The sequence below is a fragment of the Epinephelus moara genome, chromosome 12 (genome assembly GCF_006386435.1).
Source record: "Epinephelus moara isolate mb chromosome 12, YSFRI_EMoa_1.0, whole genome shotgun sequence".
NCBI classification, from domain to species: domain Eukaryota; kingdom Metazoa; phylum Chordata; class Actinopteri; order Perciformes; family Serranidae; genus Epinephelus; species Epinephelus moara.
The window spans coordinates 5,067,131-5,082,664 of record NC_065517.1 but is presented as its reverse complement, the minus strand read 5'-3'; the positions used below and the strand labels follow the sequence as shown (position 1 = coordinate 5,082,664).

The 15,534-nt window shown below is 41.5% G+C and overlaps 1 protein-coding gene across 1 annotated transcript; it reads right to left on the bottom strand.

Annotated features, from left to right (window-relative positions):
* Positions 1-445: 445 nt before the first annotated feature.
* On the bottom strand, positions 446-11,704 carry LOC126399162 (trace amine-associated receptor 1-like). The gene is made up of 5 exons (XM_050058991.1): positions 11,540-11,704; positions 11,261-11,412; positions 10,903-11,159; positions 1,126-1,308; positions 446-1,053 (listed from the first exon to the last, which is right to left on the bottom strand). The coding sequence occupies exons 1-5, from the start codon at positions 11,702-11,704 to the stop codon at positions 446-448; spliced, it is 1,365 nt and encodes a 454-aa protein (XP_049914948.1).
* Between the last annotated feature and the right edge of the window lie 3,830 nt (positions 11,705-15,534).

The following is a 15,534-nucleotide window of genomic DNA, read 5'->3' as shown; positions in this document are numbered from 1 at the left end:
ACACATCTTGCTGCTAAAGTTACTGATTTAGATCTTACTGTGAGCGTACTTTGCAGTCACGCTGCCTTAATATCATTTAAAATAATGATTCCTTCTTAATTCCTTTACCATCTGCAGCCAAAATGAAATGGTGATCCTTTTAATTGTATAGTAAAAGTCAGTCAAAAGTTCCTAGTCCTCTTGCATTAAACTTAGAGATGTTGTGTTTCTGAATACAAACAAATAACACATAATGAAATTATGGATCCTACATTTATTTACAGAGATTCACACAGAATACATACAGTTTGAGGGGCTAATCTGCACACTGAGTTGTATGTACAGATACTGCATATCTAGGACAGTGACAGCTTTGATGTAAATATATGCTATAAAGTGGAAAAGAGATGCTAAACTTAAGTGTAAAAGTATGTCATTAGATCCATGTCAGCAAGTCAATAATGAGTCAGAAAAGTTTAAAGTGAGTAAAATCACCTTGAAATATTTTCCCAGAAATTATCAGTTTGAAAGAAGTTCGAAACCAAGTGTAAAAGAAACCATAGACAAATGGATTGAGCATTGAATTTGACCATCCAAGCCATTTAAATGATGCGATCACAGAGGCTGGTATTGCATTGTCAGTCAGAGGATTAAAGGTGATACAAAGAAAGAAAGGAGTCCAACATATGAGAAAAACTCCCATAACAATAGCCAGAGTTTTGGTGGCCTTTCTCTCCATCTTACTGATGGTTGCTCCAGACTTTGTGTTCTGACAGGTTGTGCTCTGGATGCTGCGTACCTGTCTCTGTGACACCATAAAAATCTTTAGGTAGATGGTGAACATTACTATACCTGGGAGGTAAAACGTTAAAAGAGTTGCCATTACTAAACTTGCTAAATTTGTATGTTGAAATAAAACACACCTGTTAGATTGTTCTACCTTTAGTCCCCGAATTGTGACACCAATTCCATTTAGAGCAGAAACAGTCCAGCTCACTAGGATCATGATCACAATAACATGGACAGTTATTTTAGTTCTGTACCTCAGAGGCTGACACACTGCATAATATCTATCAACAGAAATAAAGCACAGGTTCAAAACAGAAGATGAGCACAGAAATATATCAAAGCAGCGTCGGACTTTACAGAGCAAACCTTCAAGATGCCAACATGAGCTTACAGCCAGTATTGTGCTAAAAGGCAAAACTACACCACCAACAAGCAGGTCAGCCACAGCCAGAGAGAGGATGAGGTAGTTTGTAGGAGTGTGGAGCTGTTTGAAGTATATGATAGAGATTATTACCAGAAGGTTTCCACACATTATAAGAACTGATAAACAGCCAACAAAGACACATAATAAATATGAAGTTATGACTGCTGTTATGCCAGATACATTTGTAGATTCATTACAGAGATCATCAGACCTGTTGAGAAAGAATGTGGTTTCCATGCATAAATGATTTTACTACTGAGGTAACATTTGCCTTACAGTTAGAAAATAAAACGCATCAGTAAACGTTTTCTACATACAGATTCAAAGGTTAATTTTAGTGCTCATATGTTTCACACCATGCCTGTTAATCCTGTGCATCTGTTTGTGCATCTGCACTGATGGAGCTCCTTAGCCTCTTTCATGCTGAGCAGTATCTTCAGAGTAGATTTATTATTCTGGGCTCATTTACATATTATGTTCAGGGGAGTGGCATTCAATGTCAGTCAAAATTATGACTTATCATAGAACTGCTTGTGAACTGTATTTGCATCATGCTTTAACTGCCATACCCATGCACCATTAAATGTTATTACTCTTAAATTCATCTCAACAACTTCATCTGAGCTAATAAACCTATGATCACATAACTATGCACTTTGTCTATGGGCCATGAAGCAGCATGACTACTTTCCCTTCACACAAACCTCACTTGTTCAAATACTTTCTGCTTCTCTTAAGGTCAGAAAATAATTCAAATTCAGGGTTTTGCACTTCATACATTTTAACAGAAAAATTATGTTTTTGCTGACCTTCACTGGTTTGATTTCCAACCTCTCTGCAGTGATGTAAAAAAAAAAAAGTACTCAGAGCTGTGTCATAACACTGTGACATCATTATTTGGTGCAGTTAAAGGTGTTTTCAGGATTAATGTTCTATTTGGTGCAGTTAAAGGTGTTTTCAGGATTAATGTTCAGCATTATCACCACATATTAAACCAGGGTTGCCAACTTTGGGTACTTGGCTGCAGTGCGATATTGATGAGAGAAAATCACCTGCAAGCCCGGACCTCTGTAGGGGAGAGCAGTAGAATGCTCCCCTGAGATTTATTTTTTTATTTTTTGATAAACAAGCTCTATCTTAATAGGTTATCTGTGCAGTCAAGCACACTTTTTTAAAATTCAAAGTACGTGTTCTTATCATTGAAAAATGGAAATGAGTGCCCTTAGAAACTGTCTTTTTTACTTTCCATAATAATTATGAATTGTAAAATAAATTGCTAGTGATTAGCATTAGTATTAAGTGGGAACAGAATAATTTACAACTGCTATCAATGAACATTTTTTACTAGAGTTGGAACAGCAATTAAATATATACATTTAATCATTAGTACAGCGGATTAGCAGATAAATTGTGCACTTTTTGAAATAAGCATGAAATTTCTACCATAGTTTGTACATACCCTAAGGTTTATTTTCAGATGTGGAGGGAAGTCAGATTTGACCTCTGAGGCCCGGGAGAGGTCAAATTCAAGATGGCCGCCAATAATATTCAAATATGCTTAACTTTGGAACCAAACACAGTAGAAAAACATTTAAGGTGTCATTTCAAACTAAATTTAGGGTGCCCATTCAGTTAGTGATACTTTTGAGATCACCAGAATTCAAGAAAATGCATTTAGGTCAAAGTCATGGTCAAATTATGCAGACGGAGTGAGATAAAGGGTGCAAAAAGATGGTTTCTTTCCAACATAATAACAGTAATGATAATGATCATTAAAAATGTATTTACTTACAATATTTCAGTAGGCCTACTATGCTTCTACTGAAACTTGCTTTGAAATCAGTAATAACACGTCTACATTTACATGCCAGCTATTAGCTCTCAAGCCTGTGTGATACCGGCAGCACAGTATTGAACTAGGCTACTTTGCTGTAACCATTAATTCAGCTATAGTCCTACTTCACACAAATTACCAAGCTGAAATCTCTAGAACATGCGCTGTTCAATCATTCAACTGACTTCAGCTCATGTATGTTCCAGACTGTCTTCTAGTTTAGCTAGCAGAATTATTTTGATCAGTGCCCGCCTTTTTTTTTTTTTTCCCCACAGAAGCTAGCTAGCTAGCTAACTAACTAACTAGGCAGACTCATTCCCGGCTACAATCAAATTCAATGTATTTGCATGTTAAGGCTTTACTCAAGTATACTTATATTGGCAGCGTTTCCCAGATGGCTCGTAGCGCTAAGAGCACTTAAGCCTCCCGTGAAAGAAAAACGCATTTCCCAGATTCGCACTTAGCTTAAGAAGATCTTTCACTAAGAAGGAGTTGTAAGATCGAGCTGACGATCTTTCACTAAGAAGGAGTTGTAAGATCGAGCTGACCCACTCTTAACGGTCTTCTTAGCAACCAAACGCTCACAAATCCAGCCGCGTCAGGCAAATTAATATTACACTAAGCAAGGAGATATTGAAACAGTGCACACCGTATATATTTTGATCTATTGTATACTTCAGATTTATATTGTTTAGCATTAATTGGTGACAGAAAAGAACAAATTTCATTCTGCAGGGAAACGCGTGTCCTTACTGTTCATATTGAGTCTTGAATCCATATGTTTTATGAAGACCCTGTGTGCGCTCAAAGCTGTGGCACAAGTTACGCACCGAAATCTGGTGGAAGAAAAATAATAATAAGAAGAAAAATAAGTATGAGGAATAACAAGTGTGTTCCTGTATGTGCTGTGCACATCAGGCACACAAATAAAATGAATCATCATGACTATCATTTATCATAATTTGTCCGCACATATCCCACATCTGCATGCACATATCAGAGAGTTTACCACATCCAAAACCTGCGACATATCACAGATATCAGGCAACTGACAGGTGTAATTGAGCTCAGCTGGAACCTCATCAAGGGATGCTCCACCCGCTACTCTATATAAAGGTGTTGCCATATCACACGTGTGTGAGATACCATGGCTGCTTTACAGCATATTCTCGCTGCTAACCAACAGCGTTGCCATGTGCGAAGCCAAACCGTATATGTAAATGCATTTGTGCGACAGCACTTCAGCCCACTCGACGTGCTGTCAGACCGGGCTGTCCAAATGAAGTACCGAGATACAACGCCTCATCAACTAGTGTCTCTGCACATCAGGAGGGTAACCCGGTGCAATTTCGCCCTCAGCCCAGAGGTGCAGTTCCTGGCTGCGCTGCGTTTTTACGCAGTGGGGAGTTTCCTGGATGTGGTGGGAGACGGCACCGGCCTCAGCAAGTCGTTAGCAAGGTTTTTTTGTTTCAATATAATACATTTCCTCATGATTCTCTTACCAAGACTACTTCTTATTTAGTTGTAGTCTTGTTTTCATCATGAAAATAGGTCATTAACAAATATTTATCATCTTAGTTTTTCATTAGAATTATTAGAACACAGATACACACGAGCAGCAGGGAATTAGTGCGTTAGGTAGCAGCACTGTGTGTGACTTATGCGCTGATTAAGTGTTGGGTGATCGATTTGCCTAACATCGACTGTTTCAGCACCGCGGTAGTGGACAGCTCCTGTTAAGAGCTTCTTGAAGAGCGATACTAAGAGCGATCCTAAGAAGGCCATTAAGAACGCATCTGGGAAACACTTGTATCTTAGCAACCCTTCTTACCAAAGACGTTCTTAACTGTGCTCTTAAGCCTTAAGATCGCTCTTAACTGGGAAAATTGTCTGTACATAGTCAGTCAGTTTACCTGGTAGGATATTTATGTCAGAAGTGCTCTCTGTCTCGTCACTTGTGCATACTGTAGCCTACTCATCATGTTGCCTACTGACTACATCGCTACTGGCATTAGCTACTGATGCTCTAGAGGGCCATCTGCTGATGATGATGTGCTTAGCAGGAAAAAATAACCACACATCCCAGTAAATGATAACTAATTACTGAATAATACATGAGAGTAAAAGGTAATTGAAATATGTTTTGGGGTTTGTATGTTTTCTTGAATTCCACTGATCTCAAAAGTATCACTAACTGAATGGGCACCCTAAACTTAGTTGGAAATGACACCTTAAATGTTTTTCTACTGTGTTTGGTTCCAAAGTTAAGCATATTTGAATATTATTAAATTCCATCTTGAATTTGACCTCTCCCGGGCCTCAGAGGTCAAATCTGACTTCCCTCCACATCTGAAAATAAACCTTATGGTATGTACAAACTATGGTAGAAATGTAATGCTTTTTTCAAAAAGTGCACAATTCCTCATAATTTGAGAGCTTATCCGCTGTAATACATGTACTGTAGGCCAACTTAAATATAAGGTCACCAGATTTCAGAAATGAAAACCGGGGACATTTCCAGTTCTATGGGCAATATTTAAGGAAAATTATATATCATGTATGAAAGGAGGATAATTAATGTTTCAGTTGACCATGGTAGGTTGCACTGCCATAAACTATAATAAACTGCAAGTCAACTGATACGATTGGGAAGTGTACATATATATAAATATATATATATATATATATATCCACAACTACTCCCAGATATTTATAGCTGTCCACCAGCTCAATATTTGCACCTTTAATGCTGGTTAGTATTTGGCAAGGACTAGACTTCCTGAAACTGATTATCATGTCCTTAGTTTTGGACACATTTAGTTGGAGGAAGGATTCATCACACCATGATACAAAATCATTAACTACAGGCCCGTGAAGCTGCTCATCCCCTTCAAGAAGATTCACGATCACTGAGTCATCAGCAAATGTAATAATGTGTCTATTAGCATAGTTGCTGCTGTGGATCTATTTGACCGAAAGCCATACTGGCTCTCACTCAATAATTTGTTCTTTTCAATAAAAGTATCTAGTTTTTGTACAAACACCTTTTCGAGCACTTTGGAAAGTTGTGATAGCAAAGACACTGGTCTGTAGAGCTATGCTTATCTCCTGATTTGAAGAGTGGTATAACCCTTGCTACTTTCATTCTGTCTGGAAAAATACCCGTATGAAAGGAGAGATTAAATATTTAACACAAAGGTTTAATTATGCAGTCGATAGTCTTTTTCACACCGTTAGCCCGGACTTTAAATGCTTTAATTACAATGTACGTAAATGATTTAAGTTTTATTACATTACTATAAAATGTTAAGTATATTCTTCTAATTTGTAGACATAGTCGAAAGTGTGAATAAGTTTAAGTTGAATGGCCTTAAATCACTAAGTTTTAGTCATGACCACACCTTTTTATCTCCACTGAGTTGTGAAGGGCCACCATTTTAACTTATACAGATCGGCAGTTGCATCTCAGCCGCAGCTGAGATTCATTCTCTGAAGTCAGCTTGATGTGCCTGGGACTTTGTGGAGCCGGCTGCCGTGGGAATGTTTGTTTTAAACGTGTATTTTACAGTTTACCAGTTCGACGGTCGTTTTTATCTGTTAGTGGGGGAGGAGGGGCTGCTTCAAACGGTTGCACCTTTCAGTTACGCGGACAATTTTCATTTCTTACATTCTAACATTGTGTTTCTTACTCTAGTGGCATTTTGTGGATACCTCTGGATTACAACACTATTGGAAACATTTCGGACAATGTACGTACACAGCTCAAACATATTTAACATAGATCCGGTGATTACATATTGTACGTTTACGCAGTTAACCTTAGACGTGACGTTCTTCAGGTTATCTAACTATTAGCTTCATTGAACACCCGACCGACAGCACAGAAGCAGCGGTCGTGTGAGGCGGCTGCAGCCATGCACATTGTGCAGCAGAGGAGAGAAGGAGAGACGAGAGAAAGAGAGATGACGGTCCGTTGTTGTACTACGGTTTAGCCTATTGAATCTGTGCCCTTAAGTTAATGTTAGTGAACACGTTGCATTTTGAGACGACCATTAATTGAAATAGGCTAGGTTAAGGTTAATTATTTGAAACAAACAAACAAAAATCTAGTGAAAATGCTTTGTTAATGCATGGGACAAAGCTATGACATTTTAACGTCAAATGTCTAGGTTACTTGACCATATTGGCTTTCGTAATGTAAATTTACTTAATGTTAGCTAATCTGAAGGGAACATAAACACAGAGTTAACATTACATCACCCAGACGTTAACATATACTTTATGCAGTATCAAAATATAGATTTATTGTAATCTAGGGATTCATTTCCACTGGGGACAGGGGAGACATGTCTTTGTCATGACTTTTTAAAATCCTCTTTGTGTCCCCTCCACTTTACAAATAATTTATTATTTTTTAACCACAAGCCATCAAAACCGTGGAGGAGCAGGATTTTTTTTAATCACAGGATTGAACAGGGCTGTCACTGCACATAACTGTGTATCACCATCATCCGTGAAGGTTTTTTCCTGCATTTGTGAGATTTTTCTCAAACTTTTTCTCGTAAATTAGTGAGTTTTTTTCTCCTAAATGTTTCCTTTGTTCTCATAAATTTGATTTTAATCCCTTGTTAAAGGAGCAATAAGCGAAATTCATCATTTCTAGATTGAAGGAATTAAAAAATTGCTATGTGAAGAACTAGAGGTGTAATTTCATCTGGCGTATAGCATGACCTCACACACCCTGACATTACCTCTAAAGAAACAATGGTTGTTGCCGAAGAAGTTGTCGGATAAAGAAAGGGACAGAACTCGTAGCATGGGTTAATGTCCGGAGCTTGAGTTATTAGTGGCTCGGTCCCAGCAATGGGTCAGGCGTTTCGGTTGTGTTAGGTGAGTAGCCCGGCAGCCCAGCTAACATTTGCAATTATCATTGTAAAATGTAGCCCGGCGGGCAGCCTGGCGGCTATGTTTAGCTATTCCCCTGCCTACTTCAATGATGATGGTCCCTGTAATAAATGCAATATATTTGCTGAAATGGAGGTGAGGTTCAATGACTAGAAGAGCTGGTAGAAGCGCTCCATAGCTGCAAGCTACTCCAATAGCCGTAGTAGCTCTAGTGCTAACTCTGGGAGCTAACGCTAACATTCCTCTCTTCTCCGTGAGCCCGCCAGGAAGCAGGCTCCCGGAACGTTAGCATGGCAGCCGACTGGTGCTAACACTAACATCCCCACGCTTCTCGGCTCCGACTCACTGAGCCTGGTGGAGAAGCGTGGGGACGTTAGCACTAATGGGCTGCCATGCTAACGTTCCAACTCTTCTCCGTGAGACCGTGAGCCCGGCTCCCGGAGAGTTGGAGTTGGAGCGTTAGCGTGGTAGCCGAGTAGTGCTAATGCTAACAGGAAAGCAGGGAAATAGCTAAACACAGCGGAGACCGAGAGTGAGTGAAAGACATTGCTAACTGTTGGAGAGCAGAGGTAGAGGGAGGAGTGGCTCATGACAGCTTTTGCCAGCTTTACTCTGGACTAATCTTTCCTACACTTTGTTGATGGACATATACTGTAGCTCCTTATTAAGTGGCATGTGAATCAAGTTGCACTCAGAAAAGCACAGAGGCATGTTTAAAGTCAGATAGTAAAGTAGGCGGAAGTCGTCTAAATATAGATTTTGTTTTTTTTTGTTGCGGACCAAAAATACAAGATGGAGCAGGAAAATGGATGAATGATGTGGAAGAGCAGTCTGATAGCAGATAGCAGTCTCATAGCATGTCGTGTTAAGGGTGAAAGATAAGGCCATTTGACCATGGGCTTATACATTGCTTGCTGTGTTTCATGTTTCAGGTTTATTACGAGTTCAGCAGAGTGGTTGGGAAAAACCTCAGAGAAAACTTCTCTGAAGCACGTGACCGTTTCTCTCCAAGCCCGATGGACCTCTTCAGGAAGAAGAAAGGCCTTACTGGACAGCTTTTGGCTGAGCTTTTACGCCGGACAAAAGTGAGTTGAGTTGTCTACATCAGTCTACTCCTTGTCTTCCTGCAATGCAAGTTTCTCTCTTTTCCCCTTATCTTTACTTTCTCTGTTTCCTCTTTTCTCTACCTTGCTCTCTTTCCTCTTTTCATTGCTATCCCCTTACACCTCTGTGTTTTCGAATCTCATTTCTTTACCTGTCATGCCGTTGCATTTTTCTCCCTTTTCTGATTCCTTTCTGCTTTGCTCTCCTGTTTTCTTGTTTCATCTCTCCTCCTCTTCCCTTTCATCTCCTCTTTTCCTTTCCATTCTCTCATCTTCTCTCCTGTCCTATCTCCTCTTCTTTAATGTCCTCTTCTGTCTTCTCTTGAAGATTTGCAATTTTTGTCAGAACAAATTGTTGGGAGTGGGATACATCTACTAAGGATACATCTGAGTATTCTTGGTAAACTATGTTATATTCTTTGCCCTCTCCAGACCACTGAGCCAACAGACATCAGGTGCCTTTGTCTTCGGGACTATCAGTCATCTTGGGAGATGATCATTCTGCCTTCTTTAAGACTGTTTCTGTAAGTAAAATTGTTTGTTGTAAATATTGCAGCTGCATGTTGTTGTTTTTTTCATTTTTTAACCATTAATGAAGACTATCCTACTAATTCATTCATTTGCATTCATTCATTATTGATTAATGGCATGACTAAACTGAAAAACTCTGTTAAAATTAAATATTTTGCTGTTGTTGTACAAAGTAAAAGCCCAGACCTCAAGAGTTTACCCACTTTCAGTCCCAGTCATGCTGCTCACAGTAACGTTGTAGGATTCCTGTTACATGCACCAAAATTGTTTTTGTACTTTAATGTCACCAGTTGGAATTTAGGCAAATATCTAAGCCCAGGTTTTAGGTTGCTTGTTAAATCTTGGTTATTCCAACCAGTGCACTCAAAACCAGTGTATGAGTTTAGGAACCAACAAATGCATTACTTTGTGAGCCTAAATTAAATGATTTGGGCAACTGTACTGGGAATAATATGACTTACAAAGACGTTGCATAGCAACATGAAAGTTTCTGTGAGCGGTTTTTCGCAAAAAAGGATCCCAGATTCAGCACAACTGGGACTATAAGTGGATAAACTCTCCTTAGTTGTCAAGCTACCAAACTGACAGTTTTGCAATCAGTACTTGTAATGCACAGATCAAAATATGACCAGTCTTTATTGTCCTTTCAATAATTACTTTCAGTTCACTGTTTATTTTCTCTGAGGCTTTTCATTTTAAACACCTAACTGGCATGATTGTGTCCTCTACTTGTCAATCTGTTTCTTTCTCTTGTTATACAGAAGATCTGTTCAGCAGGAGTTGGCCTGGCATGTGTGCATGTTTGAAGCCGATACAAAAAACAGTCTAGGAGAAGGTATTTTTTGAAAAAAGAGCATTTTTGAGGCAAAATCTTACTTTGAAAGGGCAAATAGCTCACTTCCTCTTGGGTTTAGGTCCGGGGTGTCAGTGCGTGATTTGTAGGTCACGATGAGACGAACAAGCCAGTTTTGGTTTGATCTTTCTACAACATCCCTATGGGCCGCAGCGGCCATTTTAGTGTGCCTAGGTGGCGCTAGAGAGGCCGTTTTGGCACATTTGGGGTTCATTTTTTTCATTTTCTAAAATTTTTCGCCAGTCCTGACATGCGTGCCAATTTTGGTGAGTTTTTGAGCATGTTTAGGGGGTCAAATTTGGGTTTTAGGAGACGGCGGGAGAAAGAATAAAGAATAAACACACCAAAAACAATAGGGTCCTCTGCCTTTGGCCAAGGTCCCTATTAAAAATGTAGGCATAAAAAATATATAAATGTGTTGTAAAGTGGCAGAAGTGGCTTAAAGTGGCTAAAGATGAGTCTATTGGGATAAGAAGTTAGTTACTGCAGGTGCTGTTGTACAGTCTGACTGCTCTCGGAACAAAGGATTTTCTTAGTCTGTCCATGGAACAGTTCAGTGGCCGCAGTCTGCCACTGAACGTGCTCCTTTTAGAGCTGATGGCAGTGTGCAGAGGATGGCTGTCATTGTGCAAAATAGCCAGCAGTTTGTCCATGGTTCTCCTCTCTGCCACTGCCACCACGGACTCCTGTTCCATGCCCACCACAGAGCTGGCATGCCTGATGAGTTTGTCCAGTCTCAGGCTGTCCACAGCATAGAACAGGATGCTGGCCACCACAGACTGATAAAACATCTGCAGTAGCTTCCCTGCCCTTTCCTGTAGAGGTGGTCTGAGTTTACAGACCAATCCAACTTGCTATCCAGCTGCAGGCCAGGGTACTTGTAGGAGTTGACTACCTCCACCTCCGCCCCCTCGATGGAAACTGGCTTCAGGTGGGGACTTTTCCTCCTGTAGTCAACGACCATCTCCTTGGTTTTGGTGGTGTTAATCTGCAGCTGGTTCAGTCGACACCATTTCACGAAGTCTCCACAGTGTTCCTGTACTCCTCCTCACTGCCTCCCCTGATACACCCCCCACCTTCTCCCGATAGGCGAATTGAAGGCGGTCCTAGGCGTGCTGGACCTGAGGGCAGATGAGGTTGAGTATGAGCCAGGGGACCGGGGGGGTGGGGATGGGGGCATGCATGCTGTTGAACCAGTTGAAGAAGGTGTTGAACTCGTTGGCTCTCTCTCTGTTTCCCTTTGCTGCTCCGTCCTTGGACTGCTTGCAGCCGGTGATGGTTTTCATGCCCTTCCACACCTCATGTTTTTCTGTTGTATCCTGCTCTCCAGCTTCCTCCTGTATGCCTCCTTAGCCTCCCTCAGACACAGCCTGAGCTTGCACTGTGCCCTCTGCATCTCCTCCTGGGCCCGTATTCCTAAAGATTCTTAGTGCAAAGAGTTGCTCCTAGTGGCCAAATTCTAAGAAAATTCTTAGAATCTTGGTGTTTTCTTAGAATTTCTCCTAAAAATTAAGAGTAGATCCTAGTAAAGATAAAAGCTATTCCAAAAGAATCCTAGCTCCTAAGAGTGCTCCTAAGGTGAGATCTATTAGGAGCAGGGAAGAGGACTTTTAAGCAGCTTAGGAGTTCCCTAAGCAGAGGACANACAGTTTTGCAATTAGTACTTGTAATGCACAGATCCAAATATGACCAGTCTTTATTGTCCTTTCAATAATTACTTTCAGTTCACTGTTTATTTTCTGAGGCTTTTCATTTTAAACATCTAACTGGCATGATTGTGTCCTCTACTTGTCAATCTATTTCTTTCTCTTGTCAGGATGCAACTGGCAAGGACTCGTACAGTCAGACTCCAGTGGGAATCCGCTGTATTGATGAAGAAAGTCCTCAGCTGAACCCGTCCAGAGTGGGAATCATCCTGGAAGGGAGTGTGGTGATGGACGAGCTGGCCAACCTTCCACAGGCCTTCTGTGTCCTTTTTGGACTGATTTACGCCCTGCACCTGGATTATCCTAAGTACATGAAAACACTTTCTACTGTCCAGCAGGTGATGCTCAACCTCGGTAAAAGTGAGCTGGCACACAAAATTCAGACACTGAAAAATGGGGCCCCATGTCATGCAGTTGGTGCCCTTTTTTCCTTTTCGCCCATGCCCTTCAAACATCCTGAGTCCGTCACTGAGAGGGGGAGACAAGCTGTGAGAGCAGGCAGATTGAGATGGCTTTAAAATGTGTCAAACTCCTCCCTTAATTCCCAAACAATGGGTCCAACCGTCAATCTGAGCATACCAGCAAATAGATACACTCGTCCCGAATGCAGACAGGCATTTGGGACGAGTGTATCTCTTTGCTGGATTTTCTTAGTCTGTCCGTGGAGCAGTTCAGTGGCCGCAGTCTGCCACTGAACATGCTCCTTTGAGAGCTGATGGCAGTGTGCAGAGGATGGCTGTCATTGTGCAAAATAGCCAGCAGTTTGTCCATGGTTCTCCTCTCTGCCACTGCCACCACGGACTCCTGTTCCATGCCCACCACAGAGCTGGCATGCCTGATGAGTCTGTCCAGTCTCAGGCTGTCCACAGCATAGAACAGGATGCTGGCCACCACAGACTGATAAAACATCTGCAGTAGCTTCCCTGCCCTTTCCTGTAGAGATGGTCTGGGTTTACAGACCAATCCAACTTGCTATCCAGCTGCAGGCCAGGGTACTTGTAGGAGTTGACTACCTCCACCTCCGCCCCCTCGATGGAAACTGGCTTCGGGTGGGGACTTGTCCTCCTGTAGTCAACGACCATCTCCTTGGTTTTGGTGGTGTTAATCTGCAGCTGGTTCAGTCGACACCATTTCACGAAGTCCTTCACAGTGTTCCTGTACTCCTCCTCACTGCCTCCCCTGATACACCCCACAATGGCAGTGTCGTCCGAAAACTTATGCATGTGACATGTGTCCGAGTTGTACTGGAAGTCGGCAGTGTACAGGGTGAGGAGGAAGGGGGGAAGCACAGTCCCCTGTGGTGCTCCTGTGCTGCTGGTCACAGTGTCTGATGTGCAGCCTCTCAGCCTGACAAACTGTGGCCTGTCAGTGAGGTAGTCTGTGATCCAAGACACGATGGAGGGGTCAACACACATTTTGGACAGTTTTTTGCCCTTCCACACCCCATGTTTTTCTGTTGTATCCTGCTCTCCAGTTTCCTCCTGTATGCCTCCTTGGCCTCCCTCAGACACAGCCTGAACTCGCACGGTGCCCTCTGCATCTCCTCCTGATCCCTCCTCCTAAAGGTCCTCTTCTTCTTGTTGAGAACAGCTTTAACCTCACTGGTTATCCAGGGTTTGTTGTTTGTGTAGCAGCGTACTGTTCTCACCGCTGTTCTCAAGTTAGCCATCTTGCTCTAGGTGATGCTCATTTAATATTGAGCTGCGCATGAGCAGAGCACATACGAGTGATCTCCCTGAGGTATCCACAGTGGCATTAGAGCGCCATCTACTGAAATCTTTGAGTACTGACTTGAACTTGACTGACTTGTTCAAGTTCAGACAGGACCCCGACCAGACAAAGCCCCTCACCCACAAGACCTTTAGGGACGTGTTGGCAAAGGAGATGCTAGAGTTTGCTGAAAGGTCAGCAGCCACCTCACCACCCCCATCTCGCACCACTTGCATGCCTGTCTTCTTTGACAGGAAGCACTGCAAGAGGTGTCACGATGCTGGAACAACCAGGGTGTTCCCGTGTATTGCCGAAGGTGTAAGGTTCCTCTCTGCCTCACCTCTATGAAAAACTGCTTCCAGCTGTGGCATGACGACCTGTAAATTCCTGATGGTTGCGTAAATAAATGGAACATAGTGTAAGTAGTTGTTTCAATTTTGTGTGTGTGTGTTTATATACATTTTGCATTTTTATAGAAAGTTTTGGTTTGCACTTTTACAGAAACCTTTTTACAGGACAACAGTGTAATTTTTTTTTTTAGTTTTGTGTGTTTACAGTTTGCATTTTTATACAAAAGTTCATTGTGTTTTTTTTGTTTTACCAGTGTTTTTATAGTTTGTATTGTTAAACATGTTTATAGTTTGATAATAATAAATCTGGTCCATTTGGATTCAATATTCAGTTGCTTTGTGTGGTCAATTTTTGGAATGGGAAATATATAGAGGTCTGGTTGAATTTAAAAAAAACAAATGCCAAAAAACTGTTGCATTTGGAACACCATTAGTGATATACAAATGAAATATATAATTTTTACATGAGAAAAATAAAATGGCACACATGGCCAAACTGTGCCAAAATGGCCATTTTGGAGACCTCGTCTGAATTTTCTGTACTAAAACCTCTCTAATATTATTCTGCTTCACTTTAACAGAATCAGCCTTTGCAGAGATAATGTCCACATTAGTGCTGCACGAATAATCGCAATCGCAATGTCAGGCTGTGCAATTACATAACCGCACAAAAGGCTGCGATTTGCGATTTAATGTAAATAAATGTATGGGATTACGTTTGTCATAATGGAGCGATAAAACATATGAGCGAGCAAATAATATATCTCACGCACGCACATTTTAACTGCCCACGCACAGGATCTAAGTCCTCGAGCACAAATTCAACATACGAGAGGTGTACAGGCAGCTGCAAGCGAAGAAATACATAACAAGGGAGCAAAAAATATAATCTGTGGGTAAATTAAACTATACAGCACACGCACATTCAGCCTCCACGAGAGAGCGGATTTCTGCTATGCGAGGGCTGGATTCTTCCCACTACCTCTCTCTCTCGGCCCCTCCCTCCCTCTCTCGCCCTACATCCCTCTCTGCCCGCTCGCAACCTAGGATTCTACGCGCGCCTGAAATGTTTTTGACAATTTGGGGCGGAGACTAAGGCAGGCTCTGGCCCTTTTATGATTGGTCACTTTGGACGCCGATCACACCCACACGGACCATCCCTGTTGCCAACTGCCATAAAGGAAGAAGAAGAAGAATGGCGACCGTGACATCTGAAGATGTTCAAGTAAGTTAAAATGTTGAAAAGTTACTTATAAATGGCATTGTCTAATCCAGCAAATTACTTAATACATATGCTTAATACATATGCATACAACGGCTTGCTCGATAGTTTTCGGCTAAGTTAACTAG